Below are 23,419 nucleotides of genomic sequence, written 5' to 3'. Positions count from 1 at the left end.
TGCGCATCCAGCCTCCATAGATTAGAAGAGCTGCCCAGACATCTCTCTTTCTCCACTAGGTCACTGCAAACGTGAGGATCCTGCTGTACCATGACCTGCAGAACCCACCCAAGGTGAGATTAAAATCCCACAACCTTTTATGGAACTGTATCAAGACCCTTACTCCCAACTTCAACGCTGAGGCTCTGTGGAGAGTCACATGGAGCATTTCGACCGTTCAAAAACCGCTCATCGTTGATCCTGTTGAGAAACCACCAGGTTTTGATTTGTGCAGATTGACTAGTGCAGATTGAATCGCATCAGGACGTCTCATGGGAGATGTGGACAAACCCTCTTTAAATGGAAAACAAGGCAAACACCTGTATGCGACAGTGGTCACCAGTCACAAACGATGGAGCACATCATATCTGAGTGTCCCCTTTGTTCTTTTGCCGTGGCCCTGCAGGACGTTCACCAGCTCACTGCTGCAGCAATGTGCTGGCTATCAAACTTAGATATAAATTTGTAGCTGTTGCTACCTACCCAAGCTATACGAAAGAAGAAGAAGAACCGGAGAAATGCTTTCTTTGTAGATGATGGATGAACCCCTGAGGTTTTATTATAGTGGGGTAAGTGTCTGTAACGAGGACCACACGTACATTTCTAAGACGTAAAACCTAAAACAATTCTTGGTAAACCACGGAACCTGCTCAAGGAAGATCTCTCCAACCCGACACCACACGATTCCAGGCCCAAGGTTTACCATCATGCTAGGAGGTGTTCAGATGAGGGGTAAGAGGAGTCTAAGGTTTGGTCTACACCTAAAAATTACATCTATGTCGCTACATCCCTCAGGGCTGGGAAAGATTTTGCACCCCAAGCGCCGTAGCTAGGTTGTCGTAACCCCCTGGTGAAGACACAGCTAGGTGGGCGGAAGGATTCTTCTACTGACCCTATTAATGGCCAGATTTTCAAAGATTTATATAGAGATTTTCAAAAGCACCTAAGCACCTAACTTCCATTGATTTCAATGAGGGGCATCTGAATATGCCACGAAAATCCCACCTTTAAGTGTCTCTGTACCTTTAAAAATCCAGCCCCAAGGGCCCAGATCACTTGTGAAAATGGGACTTAGGTTCCTAAGTCACACAGTCACCCTAGATCAGGGATGGGCAGCTGAGGCGGGCTGCATCCAGCTTGCTAGAGCGTTTTATTTGGCCCGCCAACCGGACGAGGCAGAGGGGAGGAGGCTGCCAGCAGGGAGAAGAGAACGGTGAGAGGTGGCTCTTCCTGCCCGCCTGGGGGCAGTGAGGGGGCAGCTTCCCAGTCTCACTCTGGGATGGCCCTGGGGGATGGCACCTGCTCAGAAGGTACCGAATAGCGGGGGGGGCCTCTGGCAGGGGGCACAGACTCATCTGCCTTAGGGATTATGGTCGGGCAGGTGGATGCCACAGGGCGCGGTGGGTCAATGCAGGACTCGCTGCTCTGGCATGTGTTCTTGCAGCAGCAGTAGCCGCCAGGGCAAGCTGCCCCAGGACAGCAAAGGCGGCTTCTTCCTTGACCCCCAAAGGGTTCTGTGGATTTTGTGGCCTTCTGTTACCTTAAAGCTGCCCATCCCTGGCTGATTATCCCCCGTACGTAACTTCATTCAAATTAGGGGGACCAGATGTTCCGATTTTATAGAGACAGCCTTGATATTTGGGTTTTTTTCTTATATAGGCGCCTATTACCCCCCACCCCCATCCTGATTTTTCACACTTGCTATCAGGTCACCCTAATTCAAATGTCTAATTAAGGGCCTGAGGCTCCTTTGCGCATCTCTGGGAGCCTAAGGATGCCTTTGAGTAGGTGCAAATTACACTTGATTACTCCTCTACGCTGCCGGAGAGGTGTAAAGGGGCCTTAGCATGACTCAGAATCTGGCCCTGTGGGTTTTGGAGAAAACCCTCAGAATCAAAAGAGACACAGACACGAGTGGGAAAATCTGAGATCTCATTGCTAGTTGATGTAGCCAGTTGAGGTCAACCCTATATACCTTCCATCTGGGCTTTACCGTGGCTGGCTACATCAAGGTAAAATACAGCGCCTGTCTCCACTGGGCTTTTACATCGAGTTCACTGTCTCGCTATCAAAGAAATGCATCTGAGACCACTTGCCCCTACAGACCAAACATACATTCCCACAGCCATTTCCTGCGGTGACAGCCAGGGTGTTTGCCCCTCCCTTGTACCGATCAGTGGGTTGTGAGAGCTGGGCTGAGAGTCATTTCTGCCATGCTTACAGAGGTGGGAATGAATTTCACACCTGTCTGGGTGCCCCTCGGCTGCAGATAAAGGACCTTAGTGCCTCCAGGAGCTGACAATCAGAGCCAATTATAACCGGACTGACCTGCCGTGACATTAAAATGCCCAGCAGAGCTCATCTGGTCCTGGCAGGATGGTGATTTTGCATGGCTATGTGTGGCTGATGTGGAAAGATCACTATTTTACAGCTCTGGAGGTGATAATCTGTTGGCCCTAACAATCAAACGAGCAGTTGCCCAGATTAACCCTTATTACCCAATTCGACTGTATTTTCATGTACAAAATACAAAAGGAATAACACATCTCCCATTGAGAGTCTGCGGACAGTAAATTCTAATAGGCTCAATAACTGGAAAGTGGTTTTTTTCCTCCCATATCTCCCCTTTGCCTTGTTTTTCTGACCACATTACATTTTCTTCTCATTAAAGGCCATGAGTCACAGATTTTAGTTCATCCACTTTCAAGCACCAGGTTAATGAAGCTGTTCTACGCCGATGGTCTGGGGCAGGCAGCTGCTCAATAAACCAAAACAGGTTAAGAACCCAGTGCTGCCTTGGTGAGTTAAGATTTGTTTGCAGAAACATTGGTGCTGATACCATGAGAAAATTGAACTGAAACTGCCATGGATGGACCCATTCTTGTGGGAGGGTTTCAGCCTGGCCCCCTGACCTCAGTGGGAGTTTGGCTGCTGGTTTCAGTGAGATCGGGACTGAGGGCTGAGAGTTCATGGATGGGCCACAGGTGTGCTTCGGGACGCACCTGTGCGCTCTGTGACCACTCTTGGGGAGCCCTGCTGAAAATGACAGGCCAAAACGTCCACCGTCTGCCAGTGGAGGGATAGCTTTAGGGGGGGAGGGATAGCTCAGTGGTTTGAGCATTGGCCTGCTAAACCCAGGGTTGTGTGTTCAATCCTTGAGGGGGCCATTTAGGGATGTGGGGCAAAAATTGGGGATTGGCCCTGCTTTGAGCAGGGGGTTGGACTAGATGACCTCCTGAGGCCCCTTCCAACCCTGATATTCTATGAATGCCAAGAGACCAACAGTGCTCTAGCCCTGCCTGCAGAGGGAGCTGCGCAGGGTGGGGAGGGAGCCCAATAGAAGATTTCCAAGCAGCTATGGGGCATCCACAGGAGACATGCTGGTTTCTGTGGCTGTCACGTCACATGGCCACTGTCCTGGTGGGAGTCCATGCAGAGCCCACCATGCCCCTGCACTGGATATAGACTGCTATGAGTGTCACCAGACACAGCCTCCCCTTCCCCGGAGACTGAGTGTGCTGGGCCCAAAGTACAGCCATCTCTACTAGCGCAGACCTCACGAGCCCTGGAGCGGGACTCCAGCCCTCACCTTGGGAAGAGCGAATGCTGGGCCGTCAGCCCAGCCCTGGCTCTTGTTTTTAATCAGTGTTTTCTTCCTGTAGCTGGAGATTACCAGCTCCTGATTTGGTACCGCCTGCCTCCTCAAGCAGCACAGCCGGCCCAGTGCGTGTCCTGCCTAGACCTAATGGAAGTGATATTTTCATTAAACGCCATATGGCGACTGTTACTAATATCCTGGTTTCTGCAGGTGGCTGGGCAGAAGGTACGTAAATCTGGTACATTTCTCTTTTCCAAGGGGCCAGCTGCCAGGGAAGTGTTATCAAGCCTTGTGCCTAGGACAGGCTAGCAGTAATGAGACGCGTTTTATCTTCACTGAGTACTTAACTACTCAATAGCAACCCCCCAGCACCCAGTGATCCCAGACCCCCCGACCCCGATGTCACCCAGTTACCCCCAGATACAGCCAGCAATGATCATGCTCATATGTCCAGGCCATCATGTGAGCAGTAGCCTTAGAGTTTATGGGGCACCAAGCTGCTGAGGGGCACTGAGGAATAGGGCTTTTGAGGACGGGCCCTTGGCTTCCCTGCACTTCCAGTCCTACAACTAGCTAGGACACTGTACAATAACCAAGGGGGATGGAGAGGGACCCTGGAGAAGCTGACTGCTGACTGCCAGGATTTTAGGGTTACTATCTGCATTTAACACATGGGGAAACTGAGGCAGGGAGCCATTAAGTGACTTGCCCAGGGTCACAGAGGAGTGTGTCAGAGCCACGATTAGGATTCGGGAGTTCCTGGCTCCCACGTCAGCATGCAGCCTGCTAGATCATGCCTCTCTCACCGCTCTTCCTCACAAGCCTCACAAGATTAGCCTCCAAAGAGTTTTTTAGGCTCACTCAAACCAGGGCTCACAAGGCATGTACTGATGTTACATCAGCCAGAGGGGCAGCCCGGCGCTTTCCAGCACTCACGTGCAAGCAAAGGCCCATTTTAATTCTTGACGCCGATGATCTGCGGGTGTTTAATGAATCTGTGCTACGGACAGTGTCTCTTTTCAGAGGACAGCGTCGTCGCATTCCCAGCTCAGACAAGACGATTGCTCATCTTCCCTTCATAATGGTCCTGGCCTCATCTCAGCTGCTCATGCAAAGATACCCTAGTATGCAAAATGCATTGCCAGGCGCAGTTATGTGTAATGTGCTGGGCGGGGAGGGGTGGTATCAGGGTGAGGCCGTTTTCATTAAGCAATTTTGTTAGCATTGTTACAGGAGCAAAATTCCACTGGCGTCAGCCTGCCTGTTCCCACCCATCCCCGCACGGGGAAGGATATTTTAACAAGGTGAGTGCAATAGAACTGATTACTGAGAAGCAAGGATGGTCTGGCTGCTAGTCAAAGACAAGGGGACTGGGAAGCGGGAAAGCTGGGGTTTGTTGCCTGCTCTGGGCAAGCAAACATGGCTTCAAAGGCCACATAAACGTGTGTGTGAATGGTGGCTGGGGAGGTTGGGCCAAACCATGTGTAAGGACACGCGGTAAGCATGCAGCACAGACATACCCCTGTTTTACCTTGGAGGACTCCTGCTGACGTCTGTGGGCGTGGAAGATGGTAGGGATTGATTGAACCCTACATTTTTCAAAGCAGTGGGTCAACGGGGGTGCTCCCACAATCCCTTTTTAAATGGCCACGAATTTGCAGTACCCAACCTCGGCCACCTGGGACCTGACTTTAAGAATCACTGAACCCTCTCCCCACTCTCCCCCAGGCCCACTGGAGTCCACGCAGACTGCGGGGGCCCTGCACCTTTGAAAATCAGGCCCAAGGGGTGTCAAGTTGGACACCCAGAACTGAGGCGTATCAGATGAGGCCACTTTGGCCAGTGTAGTCCTTGACCTCTGTTAATCAGCTGTAAAATGGTTGTAAGCCTCACATTCCAGGTAGGCATGAATTCACTGATCACAGAAATGGAGCACTGGAAGAGACCTCCGAAGGTCATGGAGATCCATTCATCCACCCTGAGGCAGGATCAAGTACATCTAGATCATCCCTGACAGGTGTTTAACCTGTTCTTAAAAACCAACATTTATCCCCACCAGCTAAAGGGCAAAGACCTTTTTTTTTTTTTTTTTTTTTTTTAAAGAGAGGAGTGAAGTAATTCCAGTGAAGTGCTCTGAAGTCCTCAGGTGGAAGGTACTAGAGAAATACAGTGTGTTAGGGGAACCTGATTCTCCTTTCCAGTAGGCGTAAATTACACTGATGTCCACTTTAAGGCCCATTTACACTGGCAGAGTGGTGTAAAGGAGCTTTGGTGTAAAAGAAACCAGGTCTGTAACGTTTTCATCCCCTCCCTGCCACCCCTTCTACCTGGGCTAATTGGCTGCCACGATGATTTTGCAAGGCAGTGCCCAGAGAGTTGGCAAAGTGCCATGAGAGCCTTTGGGATTAAAGCGCTGCATAAAGGCAAATTATTGTTGTTAACAGAAATACTTACGCATTATGGGTCCAGTATTGTCCTGCCGAGACAGTAGCAACTTGTGAACATGTTTGTGCCGTCACTGTCTTTCAATGAGGATCAGAAAGGCTAGGGTAGGATTAACTCGATACAGCTGTGATTGAAATAAAGCTCAATCAATCATTTCTCCCAGGGCCTTCTCCCATGTTGCCTGTTTCGTTCAGGAGGCTGCAAAATGTTTGTCTTTCTTTATGTACGTTGTTTTTCCCAGGTGGTTTTTGTTCTGTTTTTTGAAAGGATCTGGTTTGGGTTAAATTGGGTTTGATCCCGCAGAGCGCGGAGTGGTGCCTAAAAGGTGCTGCACCCCCACAGCGACCGACGGAAGTTGGTGGGGGATGCTCAGGATTGGGCCCTAACTTTGCACATCACGAAGGTCCGGGGTGGTGCTGCCCCAATGAGCCTTCACCCAGTGGGCTGGCAAATCTGTGCCAAACGGGGGCTGGCCCACAGGCACAGATAGGGTTTCCAGCTGCTCCCCTGGCCTTGTGCCTCCTTTGAAAATCTGGCCCTCCGTATCAATGTGAAGATTTCACTTGCTCTGCTTTGCAAGTGTCCGTGCATGATCACATGGGCACTTGGCATTCACATAGGGCCTGCTGCGGCAGTTGAAATGAATAGAAGTCTGGCCCTGTAAGGAGTGCAGGATCGAGCCCACAGCTCAGCGGAGTCCTAGGATGGCTGTTGGATAACCCTGTTAAATAATGTAACTCTTAGACATTCCTCCCACGCTCAGCCCTTCATCCTTCCAGGGTAGATCTGCATTCGGTTCCAGGCAGCTTACTGGGTGCAGATCTTTCCAATGAAACCTTTAAAAACCAAGCTTCCATTTGCTCTACATGGACTTTAAAGATCCCAGGGCACTTTTCAGAGGAGCAGGGGGGTTGCCTCAGCTTTCTTAGTCAAAATCTCCCCTTTCCCTCACATTGTATCACTAGGTGACCCTTGCGGTCCCTTCTAACTACTATGATCCTATGATTTCTTCTGGATTGACACCAGAATCTGGCCCACTGTTGGGGAGGACTCAGGGAGGAAGGGTGCAATGCAAATGTCAATTCTTAACCTTGCCAGTTCTTAAAAGTGTGCAGCACAGCAAGGGTTACTGTTGGCTAGGGAAATAGGAAATGTATCAAAGTTTTCTACCTTCTACCCATTCTCAGAGCCCTTTGTCACCTTGATCCCAGCTATGGAGTGAACCCTTCCACTCCATCCCATATGTCAGTCTGCCAGTCGGCCAGGTGCTCCCCAATTAAGTCTAATTCCATCCTCTGTTCAATGTAAATCTTCTTGTGCTTGCAAACCATTTTACTGGATTACTTGAGTATGGGGAGGGGAAGGCATTTCACTTTCCAAAGCTCCTTCTGGTGAAGATCTGACCTTGGTCCTGTCCGAACGGTGATTTTTCTCTTTCTGTACTAACCGTACCACTTCTATGATGCCTTTCATCTGAGGATCTCAACGTGCCCTGCTCAGACTAATGAATTAAGCCCCTATGAAACAGGGAAATACTACCCACATTTTGTAGTCAGGTGCTTAATGTGGCTGAAAAGCAGGCCTGCATATGCGTTTGACATAGCTTGGCCTAAAAGAACTGCCTCGGATCGGTGATAGTCTTAAACAGAACCCAGGAGTCCTGGGTCAAGATTTTTAAACAGCAGATGCCTAAAGCCAACTTCCTAAGTTCACGTTTAGATGCACAAATAAGTGGCCTAGTTTTTTCAAAAGGACTGAGTGCCCAGCAGCTCTCCCTGAAAACAGCTGGGGCTCAGTGCTTGGTGAGATAATAGAATCTCAGGATTGGAAGGGACCTCAGGAGGTCATCTAGTCCAACCCCCTCTCAGAGCAGGACCAATCCCCAATTTTTGCCCCCAATCCCTAAATGGCCCCCTCAAGGATTGAATTCACAACCCTGGGTTTAGCAGGCCAATGCTCAAACCACTGAGTTATCCCTGCCCACCCCCTATTTAGGCCTGCCCCCATTTAGGCCTCATCCAGGTGCCTAAATATGGACTAACCTTAGGCACCCAGGCCCAGATCCTCACAGGTATTTAGGTGCCTAAAGCCCACTGAAATCAATGGCAGTTGGCACCTAAATACCTTTTGGGAATCTGGGCACCCAGTCTGTAAATGGGGGCCTGCGTGACTTGCCCAGTGTGTTAGGAACAGAACCCAGGAGTCCGAGCTTACTGTTCTCAGGAAGGAACCAGAAACAACTCCCTTCCTTCACTGGGACATTCACATCAATGCCATATTACTCTTTTGGCCTGTGTCCCAGCTTCCGGCGGCCTCTGCACAAACGTTCGGACTCCTGCTCTCATAAGCCTCTCCCCAAACCAACGCACGTTAGCTGCTACCCACGTGCACGCTCTCCTTCTTGTACCGAGGACGCTTCCTGCTGGGCTGGCATTTTAATTCCTGGGGAACTGTTCCCTTTGTGATGGATGAGACATGAAGAGCGCCTGGCCTCTGACAGGAGGTGAAATCCAGCAGGTGGCCGGGTAGTTAAACTAATACACCGTTTATTTTAATTCTCGGGATAGCAATTACTGGGCTAGAACCACATTTAGCGCTCCAGGGCAAGGGGTGTTTTAATTATGCACGAGGCAGAGCTCTCCAGGCTGACAATGCCTCTGTCACGTGCACGAGAAATAAACCCTCGCTTTGTCTCTTGGGAGTACGAGGGATCCTGAAATAGTTGCAGAGAGAGACGCTCGCCAGAGGTGGAGGACACAGACGGGCTCAGAGAGGGTGAGTACCTAAACCTCCTGTGACTCAGGATCATAGTATCGCAGGGTTGGCAGGGACCTCAGGAGGTCATCCAGTCCAACCCCCTGCTCGAAGCAGGGCCAATCCCCAATTTTTGCCCCACATACCTAAATGGCCCCCTCAAGGATTGAACTCACAACCCTGGGTTTAGCAGGCCCATGCTCAAACCACTGAGCTGTCCCCTGATCTTCAGGAACATCCGCACTTTGAGCTGCGGGTCTGATTCCCAGCACGAAGCGACCTATCCAAGCAGCGGGGGCGGGGGGCTAGCCCCCCTAGGATGTGCCTGTCCGAGACCACAGGTATCCTCAAAGGCATCCCGACCCCAGCCCCTGGAAGACAGATCGGGAAACGCACATCAGGGAATGACCTGTCCTGATTCTCCCTAAGCTCCCTGACACAAACACCCTTGACTTGATTGTGATCTCACGTGCACTGGTGCAAATCCATTGACTGCAATGAGGTTCTCGTGAGCACCGTCTGTGTTCAGAGAGGGAAAAACATTCCTTCCTTCTGATTCTCAACCGGGCTTGGCAGTGGGTCCAGGCTGCTCCCATTCCCTTCTGAGTGGGAGGCTTCACCAGTCATTTCTAGACCCTGGGCCAAATCCTGGCCCGGGCTGTGCTGCTGCAAGGCCCCAGGGCACACCCTCAGGGAGTGTTATTGCTCCTGTTTTACAGAGGGGAAAAATGAGGCAGAGAGGGAGATTGTGGCAGAGGCAGGAACAGGGAGACCCAGCCCTGTCCAGTCACAGCACCCCCTTTCCCATGGGACCCCTTCATGGCAACTCTCCATATCCACTTGCAGGCTCTCAGGGCCTTGGTCATGCTTTACTCCATTGTAGTGAGTTCTCCTTTTCTGGGCCCCTTTCCCTTCTAGTCTCTTCCACGCAAGAATCCTGATCAGGGCTGCCCTGTGCTCCATGGTCCTGTTTCTCAGCGAGGGCTGCTTTCCTCTTTCCCTCTGCCATGCCAAGCCACAGGACCTGGTAGCCTCACCAGGATGCACTGCTCCGGGGACCTGATGTGGCAGCTCTTGCCACCCGCTTGGCGGGCAGGATCTGACGCCGCCCTGGACGTCTCTGCCGTTCTGACCCATCCACGATCTCCTCTCACCAGTCCGCACGAGACCTGGGAGGCTGGGTTTCTGGTAGCTTTCCAGTTAACAGAATCGGTCGCCTCAGCCCTCTGAGCCACACAGGGAAAGGCCCCCCATGGGGGCAGGCTACGGAGAGGCCTTCACGGAGTTCCTGCTTCAGCCACTGCGTCCTGCGAGGCGGGCGAGACTGCCAGGGGCCTTTGGAATTCTGATGGATCTTTTCTCATTTCCCTGGCTCCTCGGAGTCTCCCTGCAGCCCCTGATAATCTGCTCCACCTGATGACACACGCAGGCCACATATTAACCTCCCGCTACCTCCTAATGCCAGCGGCCGACGATGGCTCTAATGCTGTTGCCCTGAGAGGCCTTTCCTGTTGATCCGATCTCCCTGCGAGACGAAGATATTATGAATCTATTATGGGGCTGCTGAAGGGCATCTGTCGCTGAGCAGAGACGAGCAAAGACAGAAAGCCTTGGTGGGTTCTGGAGAGACCCATCCTCTCCGCCCGTGTTGGTGCCAGGCCTCATGTTCTCAGTGAGCGCTGCCTTCTACCCATCGTCAAAAGAAGCTAGAGCACTAGCAAGTGCCTGCTTCCCAGACTAGCTGCCTTCACCCGGATCTGGACAAGACCCACCTTTCAGCCTGGGAGGTAGCTCAGTGCCTTAAGGCCTGTTCCCGCCTTGGCATCTTCTGAGGCTGCCAACAAAGGGGGCTCTGATGTGGAGACTTGGCCACTAGGGAGAGCTTGGCAGCAATTAAGGTGCCAGCCTGAGACTCACAAGGCCTGGGTGTGATCCCCAGCTCTGCCACAGACTCCCTGGGTGACCTTGGGCAAGTCACTTCCTCCCTCTCTGCCTCAGTTTCCCATCTGTACAATGGGAATAACAGCACTGCCTTGCCTTACAGGGTTGTATGAAGATAAACACATGACAGATCAGGAGCTGCTTGGACATGACAGTGATGGGAGCCGTGTGAGTCCTACAGCTAGGAAGCTCACCAGCCCTCGGACGGTTATGGGCTTTATCCCTACCAACCAGTGATCTAGAGGCAAAGGAAGGCACTCTATCCTGTGCCCATGGCAGCCAACCCCCAGAATCGTTGTTGTGAACCCAGTCACTACTTGAATGCGAGATCCTCAGTGTCTGAAAAAGCCAGTAGCCTTATTAAACCTTAGCTAGAGTCGGCTCGAGGAACTAATGATCTTTAGTTAATGAAACCATATTGAACAGACCTTTAAAAAATACCAACATGTATATCTTCCCCAGGGCTTTGCAGCCATAGTGTGGCCCCTGGGAGCTGCCACTACCAAGACTCCTATGATCTGACAAGCACCAACCGTCCCCTCCCCTTGGGGAAGAGAGCAGAGAATGAATGGGACCTCCCACCCCCACAAAAAAAAACTCTTCCCAGTGCTGCACTAAAGGATATAATTGCTGCGGACGGGCGGAGCCATCCCTGGGATGTGCAAACCTAGTGACGCTGTTATGATCCATAATGACACCCCAACCCCGGCTGGAGGAGTTAGTTCAAGAGGCTAGGTGTGCAGTTTGGGATGGCGATACTCCCTGGATGCACCTCTTCAAACCCTACCAAGGCTGTCTCAGCCCTTCTGCCTTGGGAGGTAGCTATACTGAGTCCCATGCACCTTACTGTGTGAGGGTCTTTCAGACGAACCTTGAGAACTGAGCTGGCAAAGGTCAAAGGTCCCCAGGCTATTTCTGAGAGAGGATAGGGGGTCTTTAACCAGCGTTTTCCCTCCCCCCAGCACTGCATGGCACACTGGGTGCTGCCCCCCGCCTCAGAGGTGGCTGTGTTTCTGGTGTGCTGTACGTATAGGGTTTCATCCCGGGCTAGCTTTGTCATTGGCTTCAACGAGAGCAGGAGCCGACCAACGCAACTGCTACCTAGGTGGGCTCAAGTGTCCGAGTTTGGCATTCAGTTAGATTGTGTGGAAGGTGCTGGGCAGGATTTCAGGGCAAGGAAAGGGGAGGAAATGAAAGTCCAGAGGGGCCCCACTCATTAGGACTCTGTGCAGAGCCCCGTGACCTCTACTAGGTGCTGCTCAGAGTGGCATTGAGATACTCCAGAGGAAGCCATTGCATCCATCCCGTCTCAGCCATCTAAGGTACCCCAGCAAGGGCATGGAGAGGAGGCGTCATGGGGAGCCGGGTGAGGGTTTAGAGAAGCAGCATAGCAAAGGCAGAGATGGAGGCAAAGCAAAAGGATGTGGGGAGGCTAGAGAGAGAGAGAGCGTAGCAAGGGGACCACTGCAGGGATGCTACCAAGAGCCACTGAGAGTAGCATGATGTGGGGACACCCTGACGGACGGTGCATGGAGAGAACACAGACAGGGAAGAGCAGTGCAGGGAACATGGTCAGTGCAGATGTTTGTTGGGGACCCAGAGTGCCAGCTCGGTGGATGAGGTACCTTCAGACTGCAAAGCCGGGTCTAGATGAGAGTTACCCACCCCTGGGACAGACATGGCCTCTCAAACCTCTGGAGCTGATCTGAAGCTACCCACAGCTGGGGCAGGCGCATCCTGGGATCCATCGCACACTTTGACCTGCACTGCTGTAGTGGTCAACCAGCGCCAGAAGTCTGTTTCCTATGTGCCTGGCTGCCTGTGGAGTATAAAATGCCCACTCGAATCTACTGGGCAGAGTTTCATCCCTTATATTTAAAACTAGAGGCATCAGGACTTCTGACTGAACAACTCCCACTGGGATCCCTAGTGATGGAGTATAAAAGTAAGGGGACAAAACAGTCCTTATTCTCCTCTCATCATTCCACTATGTCTAATGACTCCCTCTGCTGGGTCTCATCTTGCTAACTGATAGCAACGGGCTTGAACCGAAACCCTGAATCGGAGTGCGTACACACATTGACCGTCAGGAAAGTGACTCGTTGACAACCATCATCAATAACAGCTCAGAGGAAAATTAAAATGCAGGAATTGCCAGACTGGAGCAGACCAGGGGTCCATCTCATTCAAAAGCCTGTCTCCAACGGGGACCAGCACCACTGTGGGGCCAAGAAACTCCAAAGTGAACAATTATAGAATTGCCTGCCCGCAGGGGGAGTCTACCTAACCACCACCATCGGTTAGTGGGTGGCTCATGCCCTGGAGCCAATCTCGCCTCACCTGAATGTTCCTGCTGCTGGAACCCTTCGGTCAGTGATCATTTGCAGTCACAAGAATGCCCGGTGGCACTGAGCTGAGCCTGACGCCACAACATGGCCCTGCTGGAAAATCCCACTTGAACCAGTGCACGCTCAGCTACAGCCCTTCAAGGAACCGAGCGGCTCCGGAGAGATGCTAAGCGCTCTCAATGTAAAGTCAATGGGACACGTCGCTGTTCAGCACCGCTCAGGATCAGACTCTATGGCTGCGTCTACATTGCAAAAAAACCCACCCCAGAAACATGGCAACGAGTCTCAGAGCCCAGGGCTACAGACTCGAGCTCCCACTATGATATCTAAGGTGCGGATGTTTCCATTTGGGCTAAGGCAGGCTCTAGACTCGCTTCCCTGGCTGGGTTTCAGAGCCCCGGCTCCAGCCTGAGCGGGAACGTCTAGGCTGCTATTTGTAGTACCATTGCATGAGCCCGAGTCTGTAGACCCGGGCTCTGAGACGCACTGCTGCTAGGGGCGTTGGGTTTTTTTGGCAGTGTAGACGCACCTACGGGTACAGCGGCACTCAAGCTGAAGGTGGAATTTCCAGCTTGGGTAGCCAGATGCACACAGGACAGACCAGCCACCCGAGTAAGTCCCTAGTGTCCCAGGCAAGATTGTACTTGGGGCAGCTAGCCATCCTGCTGCCTTCACCCCCATGGCTATGCTTCTATATTTAGCCGCGAGGTCAATTAAAGGTAGCACACGTGTGTCTACCTGAGCTGGTAATAACACCTCCAGCTTGAGTGTAGATGTGATCTTAGTGAGTAAAGACTCTAACAACCACGGCATTGCAACAGCTCAGCAGTAATCCCCGTCATTACCAAACTGAGAAGTTCTGCCTAGAATCAGTATTCCGATAAAACAACCTCTCCACCAGCCAAGGCACTGCTATGGTCCAAGGGCCGAAAGCCTGGATCCAGATTTCAAGCACCACCACGTTAGGGGGTGTTCAGCTCTGAGGGTTTAGTCTGGGCTCAGCTCCAATAAAAATATTTATGCTGGGGCGGGGGACGAGGGGAGCAAGTATCATTCCTCTCTGCTGGAATTCTGGAAAAAAGCAAATCTCCTATTAGAGGGGCAGCTGTGCTGATCGCAGATAAGAGCAGCTCTCACTAGATTATTTGAACTTTAATACAGAACAGGCACGCCCTGCATTTCACTTCCCATCACGGAAATTAAGCAGTGATTTATACAGCAGGATGGGAAGGGGGAAGATGACTAGAGAAATTACCCCTGTCTGTTATGTGACTCGAAATGTTCAGGGCCAGATCTTCAGCTGGTGTAAATCATCACAGCCAATGAAGCAATGGCCATTTACATCAGCGGAGGATTTGATTCTCAGCCAGGAGAGACCTCTTTTCCTCCCTTCTTCCTCTGTCTTTGCATTTTCATTGGCTAACTACATTCCAGTGCACTATTTATCTTGGTCCAGAGCCTCGGCTCGTGTGGAGTTTCCTCCATCCCCTAGGGATTTCACCCATAAATCACATCTCAACATCAGTAATGATTGGAGTACATCTTAACATCAGTAATGACTTACTTTTCATAGTCAGAGTTATCCTTGTCACAGCGTGTGTCCTTGTGTTTCTCCCAGTCTTTGCCATGTCTGCAGGTGGTCAGGGAGATGATATCCTTGCCATTATGGATATGGTGTAATGCATTCCTGGTGTCAGAACCAATGCCAGTCAGGTACCTTTTCCCTTTAAAAGCCAACTTGTACTTCTTCTTAGGAGGCACAGAATTCTGGTACAGCCAGCCCCTCTCTCCACCCTTCTGAGGATGCTCCTTCGAAAACAAAGGGATGGAGATATCAAAGCCAGGCCTGAAGTTCTCAACATAAAAACTTGCCTTGGCCAGGATGGCCTGTCCAATGTCAAAGCCCAGATCCTCTGTGTAATTCGGCCAGGTGCCTGAGTAAAGATTAAATATCAGATGGTTTCGGCCGTCGTTCCATAGAGGGAAACCTTGGATTTTATCGTTGATGTTGTGAACGTACTGGATGGAGAGATGATCCCTATCCAAAGTATCAATATTTAGGATAAAGAGGCAGGCTTCTTCTGGGTTGGAGGTGTAGTATCGGGAATCCTCAATGGATGTGATTATTTTGAGGTAACTTTCTGACACCGGGTCCTCTCTCTCCATGGGGTAGACAAAGACCTTGAAACCATGTTTCTCACACCTCGAAAAATCAAAGCAAGTTTCCATGCGGCACCTGCTGTGCTTATAGATGTTCATTCTTGACTCCCTTCTGACTTTGGCAGATTGTTTGTGGGGGCCTCCATCACTCTGAAGTTCTTCGGGATCTGCAAAGCTCTTGAGGAGGGACCTGTCCGTCCAGCGGGGCCAGTTCTTCAGCACTGTGGCTTTCTTTCTGGAGAGGAAGGCCAGGCGTCTTAGTTGGTCTCCTCCAAAGAAGAAAAGCAGAAGCCAAGAGGCAAAGAAAGTTATGAAAATGTATTTCTTCCTGGTCTGCATATGTTCATCTGGGACCCTGACTCCTCATTTGAACCAGGAGGAGGTGAACTTAATCAGCAGGTAGATTCAGAAAGGAAGATCATTCCAGTGGACTCCGTTCGCAATCCAAAGTCCACTAGCCAATGGCAGCTTCCGAACTGGAGTGGGAGCAATTCGGAGCATGTGTTTTGTATCCTGTCTTTTTCAGGACTTCGGAGCACTGTATTAATCTGTAGGCTCTTCCAGCATTTCCAGCTCCACACACTTCAAATTGGACTCTTGTTGCTTTTCTTATTTAAAATCTGTTCTCCTCCCATGGAGATTTAATAGCAAAGCTTCCCTAGCACCATTCGGTTCTGTACCCTTCAATTTCTTGACGCCGTACAAGATTTCCAAACTGTCTGATTCTGTCTTCTATAATGCAATATTTATTTCAGCATGAAATTGTGTTAAGCAATGATCATTTTTCTACCACTGCTTGGCCTGGCTCTTAAACCCCTGGAGAAAAAGGTTACACCATTCCTTTCTCTTGGGTTAATACTCTGTGTCATTTTAATCAGCTCCCCCACACTTCACTGTTTTAGTTCAGATGTAGGATTTTTTGCCCCAGTCCCTTCAGACTTCTCTATGTATCAAAAGTTTACACTTTCCTGCAGGCAGCAGATAAATGTCTCTCTGAGTGGCTCACTCTAATGCTCTCATTTAGAAATCTTTTCCTTTCCACTTCTGACAGCTTTTAATCTCAGTCTCCCCTTTACCTTCAATGGTCCATAGATAGAGATCACCACTTCCTCTGCCATTGAAGAGCTTCAAGAGAGCAGCCGGGGCTCCAATCTGCTATCCTTCGATTGATCTGTCTGTGGAGCTTTGACTTCTAGCTTCTTGCTGTGTTTGGGGAGCATTTCCAGTTAAAGAGATCGCAGTGCTGAAGGCATGTCCCCATGCCCTTTCCACAGATGATCAAAGCAGCTCTTGGTCACTAATTGATCAGAGTTATACTGACATCCTCAGCCTCATTAGAGTCTTTGGAGGTCTTTTAGGAGTAAGCTCTCTGCACTTTCTGCCTGTTATTAAGCTCTCTCTTTCTCTTTATCCCCTTTGGTTAGCCCTTTCTCTCTGAGTGGAGAGTTATTTCTGTATGTGTATGGGGTTTTTTTTTACCTCCCACTTCTCTGGGTGGATGAAGAACTATGCTCTCTCACCTTACCTTCTGTAATTAGCCCCCTCTACCTCTGTGTGCATGTATGGCATGTACATATTTATACAGAACATGTCCTAGTTACTGTACCTAGTCACCTTTCTCTCTGCCTGCCTATTTTCTCTCTGTTTCCGTGTCGTCCTCTCTAATCCATGATTAATTTCTTCTTGCTCTCCACTCACTTCCTCTTCTCTCACTCTCTATTAAACTACATTTATATCTTTTTCTCCCCAATCCTCTATTTTTTCTCTTGCTGACTACTTATCCTGCTCTCTTTCTGGGTATGTATCTGGCTTGATCGCCTTTCGGTCTCTCAGGACTTCTATGTTGGTCTCTTTCTCTGTGTGTGTCTATCTTGAGCTCTCTCTCTCTCTATTTATTTTTATTTCCATTTTCTTTCTGAGCCCCCCTGTGCTTCTTTCTAGCTGCCTATCTGGGGTCTAGTCATCCGTCCCTCTACTTCTCTCTCTGGCTCTCTCCCTCTCAGCCTGCCAAGCAGCAGCTGTCACACAGCGTTCTAATGCCACTTTCACAACCTTCCATCCCGGCCCCGCCCACTCGTCTCTCATTCGTCCCCCACCCCCTCAGGGGGCGGGGCTTCTACTTAACTCCTTCCTAACCAAGCCGCAAAAGAGGGGAGGGGCCTGGAAAGGTCCTGGGCTTGCGCTCCGATTGGCTGTTAGGCGCCCGCCCGCAAGAAGGGGATCTGCGGGGCTGCGTGTGCGGCGAATCCCAAGGCAGGGGGGGTCTTCTCTGCTCCTGTCTCATCCCGTCCCAATGGGGGTGCAGCCGCCCCCCCCAGTAGGAGCCTGGGAGGGGAGCCTAAGCCTGACAAAGGCACTGTGTTGGTAAGGCCTCGGGAGAGAGCCTATAAATCGCCCCCCACCACACACGCACCGGCTAGTCGTAACAGGGATTCATATATAGGGGGAATCCAGGTGCACCCCTTACAGTGATGTGATTGGCCCAGGGAAGTGCCAGGGGGATCTTCTCTCCATCCCCCCGAGCCAGCATGGAATCAGACCTGGCTTTATTTAGAGAGAAAGCTAAATAACCCCCACCACCTCCTAGGTGACTTAACAGTGATTTGCTTGTAAGGGGGATTTTCCCCACGCCCTGCCACCAAAGAATCCTGGCAGCGATTTATTCCCAGAATCGGATGAGCAGGAAAAATTCACACACCCCGGGCATCTTCTTAGCCGTTCATTGTAGGCAGGAAGAGGGAAAATATCCCGCATGGCCTCTGAGTATTCAGAGCAGAGATCTGGTTTTAGAGGAGAAGCAGGGAAGTCCCCATAAGATGTCATTTATCAGGGAGGGAGAATGCCAGGAAATCCAACCTTCTTCCCCCCACCCCATTGCCGTCACCACACAGACACTCCTGTAGCCTTGTCAGCGATTTCTTTGCGCTCCCCTCAGCCAGCCACTGTGCCAGCAATTCAGTTTCCCTTTTGGAGCCTGATGCTGATTACAGAGCTCTGGGCACAGCAGGAGGGAGAAAGAATCAGCTCTCATACTTTCTGGAAAATGATTATTTAGAGATAGGAGCCCTGAAAGCACTGGGCCGAGTAAACTCCATTGAATTCAGTGCACCTGATTCTCCTATCTGACCAAGGTGATGTCATTGATCTCAATGGAGTTGATCCAGATTTGCCCCGGTGTACATGAGAGGAGATGCAGGCCCGGGGCTGTGTTTAACATAATAAATTCTCTGCTGATCAACTCATAATAACGTTTCTTTGGTTCAGTGTTGTCATTTGGATTCCCACAAAATCCCACTGGGCCAGAGGGATCAATTCTGGTTTACACCGGCTTGGGGAGCTGCCTTCCTGACTGGAAAGTAATTTGATGACAGACCCCCAGTGGTGTCTCACCAGGTTTTCCTAAAGTCAAGGTAGCAGCACCTTGTTTGTTATGAGGGAGCACCAGTGTTCCTCGCAGACTTTAACTGGGAAGAAGCAGACTCTAGTGAGCGTCAGGACCCCTGGGCTATTTTCCCAGGTGTGTCACTGACACGTTAACCTTTAACCCACCTTAACCTTCGTTTCCTCATAGATACCATGCATATATATTTAATACCCACTGTCGCCGCCTGCCTCACAGGGCAGTTGTGAGAATTAATATTTGGAAAGTGCCTTAAGAGTGTAGCCTACAGGGAGAGGTATTTACAAGGGTGTAAGTTAAGGCAGTAATGTAATAAGCCTACAAGAACTTAGCTAAACAAGGCATAAGGCTCAAAACCCTTAGCATAAGCAGCTAACCAGGAGTAAGATATCACAAAATAGGATGGTATAATGACTAAACTGCTGGCAGGTAACCACAAGATGCTAGTTTATACCAGCCTGGGATATTTTACATTAGGAACATGAGCAGATGCCTGACCACAAGCGTGCCGTGGTAACCGAGGTATGTGCTGAGAAGCTTGAGTGCAAAGGCCTAGTAAACTGAGGGAGAAGGGCACCCCACCACTACTAGGGAATGGACCGACAAATCAGGGGAAAGGGCTGAACTCTCTACCGAATGTGCCTTAGGCAGAATGACATCAGCATTATAAACACGTTCTAACAGTTGTGTCCCAGCCTGTATGCCTTGGGAGATGTAACTCTTGGGAGATGCCAGGATGATGACCACTTGTGGTGATGATGTTAAGGATGAGGATGACGGACACTTCGGGTCCTTTTGCAAGGGATGGGGGAGGATGTGGATGCTCAGACACACATGCTGTGTGATTTCTATCTGCCTTGCTGGGTTTGGGTCTTTATTAATTGTGTTAATAAGACAATTGCAGATTCAGAAGGTTTTTCCTAAGTGTGAGTGTGGCAACCGTGCAGGACAGCGAGGTTCCCAGCTAACCAGTAATTCTAATAATGCTGGGCCTGACCTTGGGACAAGGACCCACCAAACTTCCATGTCTTAATTGGTTTCAGAGGAGCAGCCGTGTTAGTCTGTATCCGCAAAAAGAAAAGGAGGACTCGTGGCACTTTAGAGACTAGCAAATTTATTTGAGCATAAGCTTATGAAAGCTTATGCTCAAATAAATTTGTTAGTCTCTAAGGTGCCACGAGTCCTCCTTTTCTTTTCATGTCTTAATTGGGAATTCTTAAGAAATACACAGTCAATAGATCAGGGAACAAGATCCTGAGATGAAAGAGAATCCCCTCCCATCTCTTTCCTGGGCTCCGATGATCACAGTCTTCCATGCCCTTCTGTCCTTTTTACTAATTCCCTTCTCCCCCTCTTCCCAGTCTTCCAGCGCCTTGCAAAGCTTCACAGGATCTGGAATTCAATCTGCCACTGTCTTTGCAGGCTGTAGGCTAGTTTCCTGGATGTTAGTTTCCCAGATCTAGATTCTGCTGTCTATGTCTGTGAAGTCAATGGGATTATCTTGCTGGGGCGTGCAGAATTTGGCCCCTGGTCTATAGGGAAAGTGTGAGGGCAGGGACTGTGCAGGTATCCCAAACACCAATGATGATGGCCTGGTTTTCAAAGGCCCTGAGCACCTGCAGCTCCCGTTTACTTCAGCGAGGCTTCAAAAGCTCAGTACTTCCGAAAGATCGTGGAGTGTCCCTGCAATCCCAGTGTCACTACATCTCCTGGTTTCTAGCTCCAGATCCTGGGTCCCTGGCGCTACTCACTCCCTGTCGTGTCCTCTGTTCCTCCTTATCCTTTCAACCAGTGATCGTCCCATGCCCTTTCCCCAATCAAATCTTTGCCATCCAGCTGCCTAGCTGCCCCCGCACCTCTTGCTGCAAGCACTCTGAGTGGGCTCCAGGCTCCCATCCCCTGCTCCTGCCTTTCTCATCAGTCTGTTTCCATGTCATTAATCTCCACTCTTTGCTCCTATTCGCCTTCTTAATCCTTCTTATTCTCATTTTCTTCTCAAGCCTCCCTGCCTGGCAAGTCCCTTTATGAATGGCTGCTAGGGTCACACCGGTCACAGTGGGGATTTTCCTTTGTAAGGGAGACCGGCTGATACCAAGATGATTCAAGGATCGTGCCGCACCCTCTGCGACTTCTGCCTCCACCTGACTGGGTTGAAAGGCTTGTGTTATGGGGGATGGGGAGGTCTTTCATCATTGATTCGATGGCACACAGGCTAGCTTGTGAGAGCTGGATGGCTCAGGGCATTAGTTGTGGGCTACTGAACCTTTCGCTTTCGCAGTCTGTGCCAGCAGGGACACACACTCTACCGGCTGAGGCTGTTCCGTGCCATGAGTGAGATGAAGTGGAAGGTCTCAGTCCGGTTCCTAATAGAGAGGTATTCACTTGGCAACTGGCATTAATTGCCCCCCTTCCCATCTTGCCCTGGTTCCCGGTGTCAGCAGCGGCCAAGGATGGGCTGGGCCATGGAGAATGAATTCCCCTCTTGCCCTGAGATGTGGGGTCACTCCAGAACCAGGTGAAGGCACCTTGGCAGCATGGCATGAGGGCAGTTTGCCCTGCCACTGCCTGGGCTGTACCTGTTCGGGGTATAAACTCAGAGCCATGGTCTCCAGGGCTGTGAAGCCAGCATCCTTCATGAGCATGAAATTCTCCTTGAAAGAGAAACTGCAGAGCAAAGATGTTTGTTTTTTTTTTCTTCGTGCCCTTTACTGCTCCTTTGAAGTTCACCTTTAAAAAAACAAACCAAACCCTCCCTGCATGTTGGCTGGATCTGAGCTCAGCACATGGGAAGTTGCAGCTCTTCAGAGTCTGGGAGAAAACGAGCAGGACTGTTGTACTTCTAAGGGCTGCTCCTGCTCCGTCTGAAGTCAGTGGGACAATTGCTGCTGATTTCAATGAGTGCAAGAATGAGCCCATGACACACGTCAAACCCTGGCATTCACTGAACAATGATGTTTATGTGAAGCAGCCCTTATTTGTAATGGTATGAAGAAGAGACTACTTTGATAACCCGCTGATTTCCTCAGCTTCTAACAAAAGCACTAAAGGGAAATAATCTAACAGTTTGGAAATGCATGTTTCACGTTGCCTAGCAGTAAGCCAGGGTCTGGAAAGTACCTGGGAGTCCTTCCTGTCTCTGCCACTGACTATACATGTGACCTTCAACAAATTACTTCACCTCACTGTGACTCAGTTTCCCCAGCTATTAAATGGGAATAATATGTCCCTCACAGTGGAGTTGTGGGCCTTAATTAATGTTTGCAAGGAGCTTTGAGATCCTGTAAGGGAAGGTAACAAAGGAATGCTGATTATTAGTAGTCCAACCACATATAAACCCACATTTTAGGTAAGTACGAGAGAACAGATAAACCACACAATAGGAAGGGATTATTGAGCAAACACTTGGTTTAGCCTAATACATTAATTATTTTTATAATTGTTGTTTGTATTACAATAGACCTGGCCCCAGCTGAGAATGGGGACTGCTGTGCTAGGATCTGTACAAACACATAGGAAGAGAGTGTCAGGCCTGCCTGCCCCAGTGAATTCACAGATAGATCTCTGACCCCACGGCACCTCCATGCTGTACAAAAAAAATGGAATGACATTCACAGACTTGCCACAATCCAACTTGCATGGGAGTAAATCTGGGCACAGCTGGGTTGATGGGCATCAGGGCTCACTGCAATAAAGAAGTGGGACAGGAAAGACTCGGCTGGAAACAATGGATTGGAAAGCAAGGCAATTGTCCAGGTGGCAGAGTGATGCAGACCAGGAGGGCAGGTGTGATCTCTCTGCTGGCATTAAGGTACAGTGAGTCCAGCTTCCATCCTTAGGACTGTAAGTCAGGGGCCCATTTCACATTTGGGTGCTAAATAGGTACCTTCCAATGAATCATGAGAAATTCTGGGTGTTCAGCACCTCTCAGGGTCAGTTCCTCTGGCAAGCTCTGTCCCCATGTGTTTGTCCACATATGGAACCAGGTAACCCATCTTAGTGGCCCAGATCTGGAAACTCTGGCCCAAGGGGCCAAATCTTAGATCCTTGAAATCAATGGACTCTGCCATTCAAAGGGAATAGGGTTTGGCCCACATCTACACACAGTGCAGGCCACAGAATTCCACAGTGTAGCCTGTGACTGTGTTTTTAATACAGATGCAGCACCCAGAGACTACAGGTCCCATTGTGCAATGCTCCATCTTGGCTTAGCCACTTGGATTAAGCTGAAGCTTTGCATGCTGGGATCAGTAGTCTTTAGAGCCCAACATCTGGATTAAAAATAAATGCAGGTCCAATCTGCTGCCTTTTGGGCAGATTAAGGGTGGGATTTTCAGAAACATTTAAGGGGTTTAGAAGCACAAATCCCACTGAAAGTCAGGGGGACTTGTGCTCCTATATCCCTGGAAAATCAATCCCTAAGTAATTAGTCCATCCCTTGAGCTCCTGGCTAGTCACAGTCACATCCTGGAGCCCCTCTGCTCTCCAGAGACCAGGGCTGCTCCTAACACCCCTGCTACATTTGAGCTGTTTTAAAGATACAAGGAAACTGACCTCATCGCTTCCTTTGAAGTACGAGATGTAAATGACACCATCAGGATTTTATTTAACAGTGTTTTGGAAGTGCTGTGTTTGATGTCTATAAAATATTGAAAGGAATCCAAAGCCAAGTTTGTACTTGGGTAATTTTATTCTCCTGCAAGTGCATTGCACAAAAAAAAAAAAAAAAAAAAAAAA

At 50.0% G+C, this 23,419-nt stretch overlaps 1 protein-coding gene across 1 annotated transcript in view; it reads right to left on the bottom strand.

Annotated features, from left to right (window-relative positions):
• EXTL1 (exostosin like glycosyltransferase 1) overlaps nucleotides 1-17,343 on the bottom strand; it is a 46,792-nt gene extending 29,449 nt beyond the window's left edge. The window contains exon 1 of the mRNA XM_073317779.1: nucleotides 14,690-17,343. Within this exon, the coding sequence (XP_073173880.1) occupies nucleotides 14,690-15,624 (935 nt within the window). The 5' untranslated portion in view covers nucleotides 15,625-17,343. The remainder of the gene's footprint in view (nucleotides 1-14,689) is intronic.
• Nucleotides 17,344-23,419: the final 6,076 nt, after the last annotated feature.

Source organism: Lepidochelys kempii, chromosome 19 (genome assembly GCF_965140265.1).
Source record: "Lepidochelys kempii isolate rLepKem1 chromosome 19, rLepKem1.hap2, whole genome shotgun sequence".
NCBI classification, from domain to species: domain Eukaryota; kingdom Metazoa; phylum Chordata; order Testudines; family Cheloniidae; genus Lepidochelys; species Lepidochelys kempii.
Note: the sequence above shows the minus strand (reverse complement) of the source record. Positions and strands in the feature narration are given on the sequence as shown.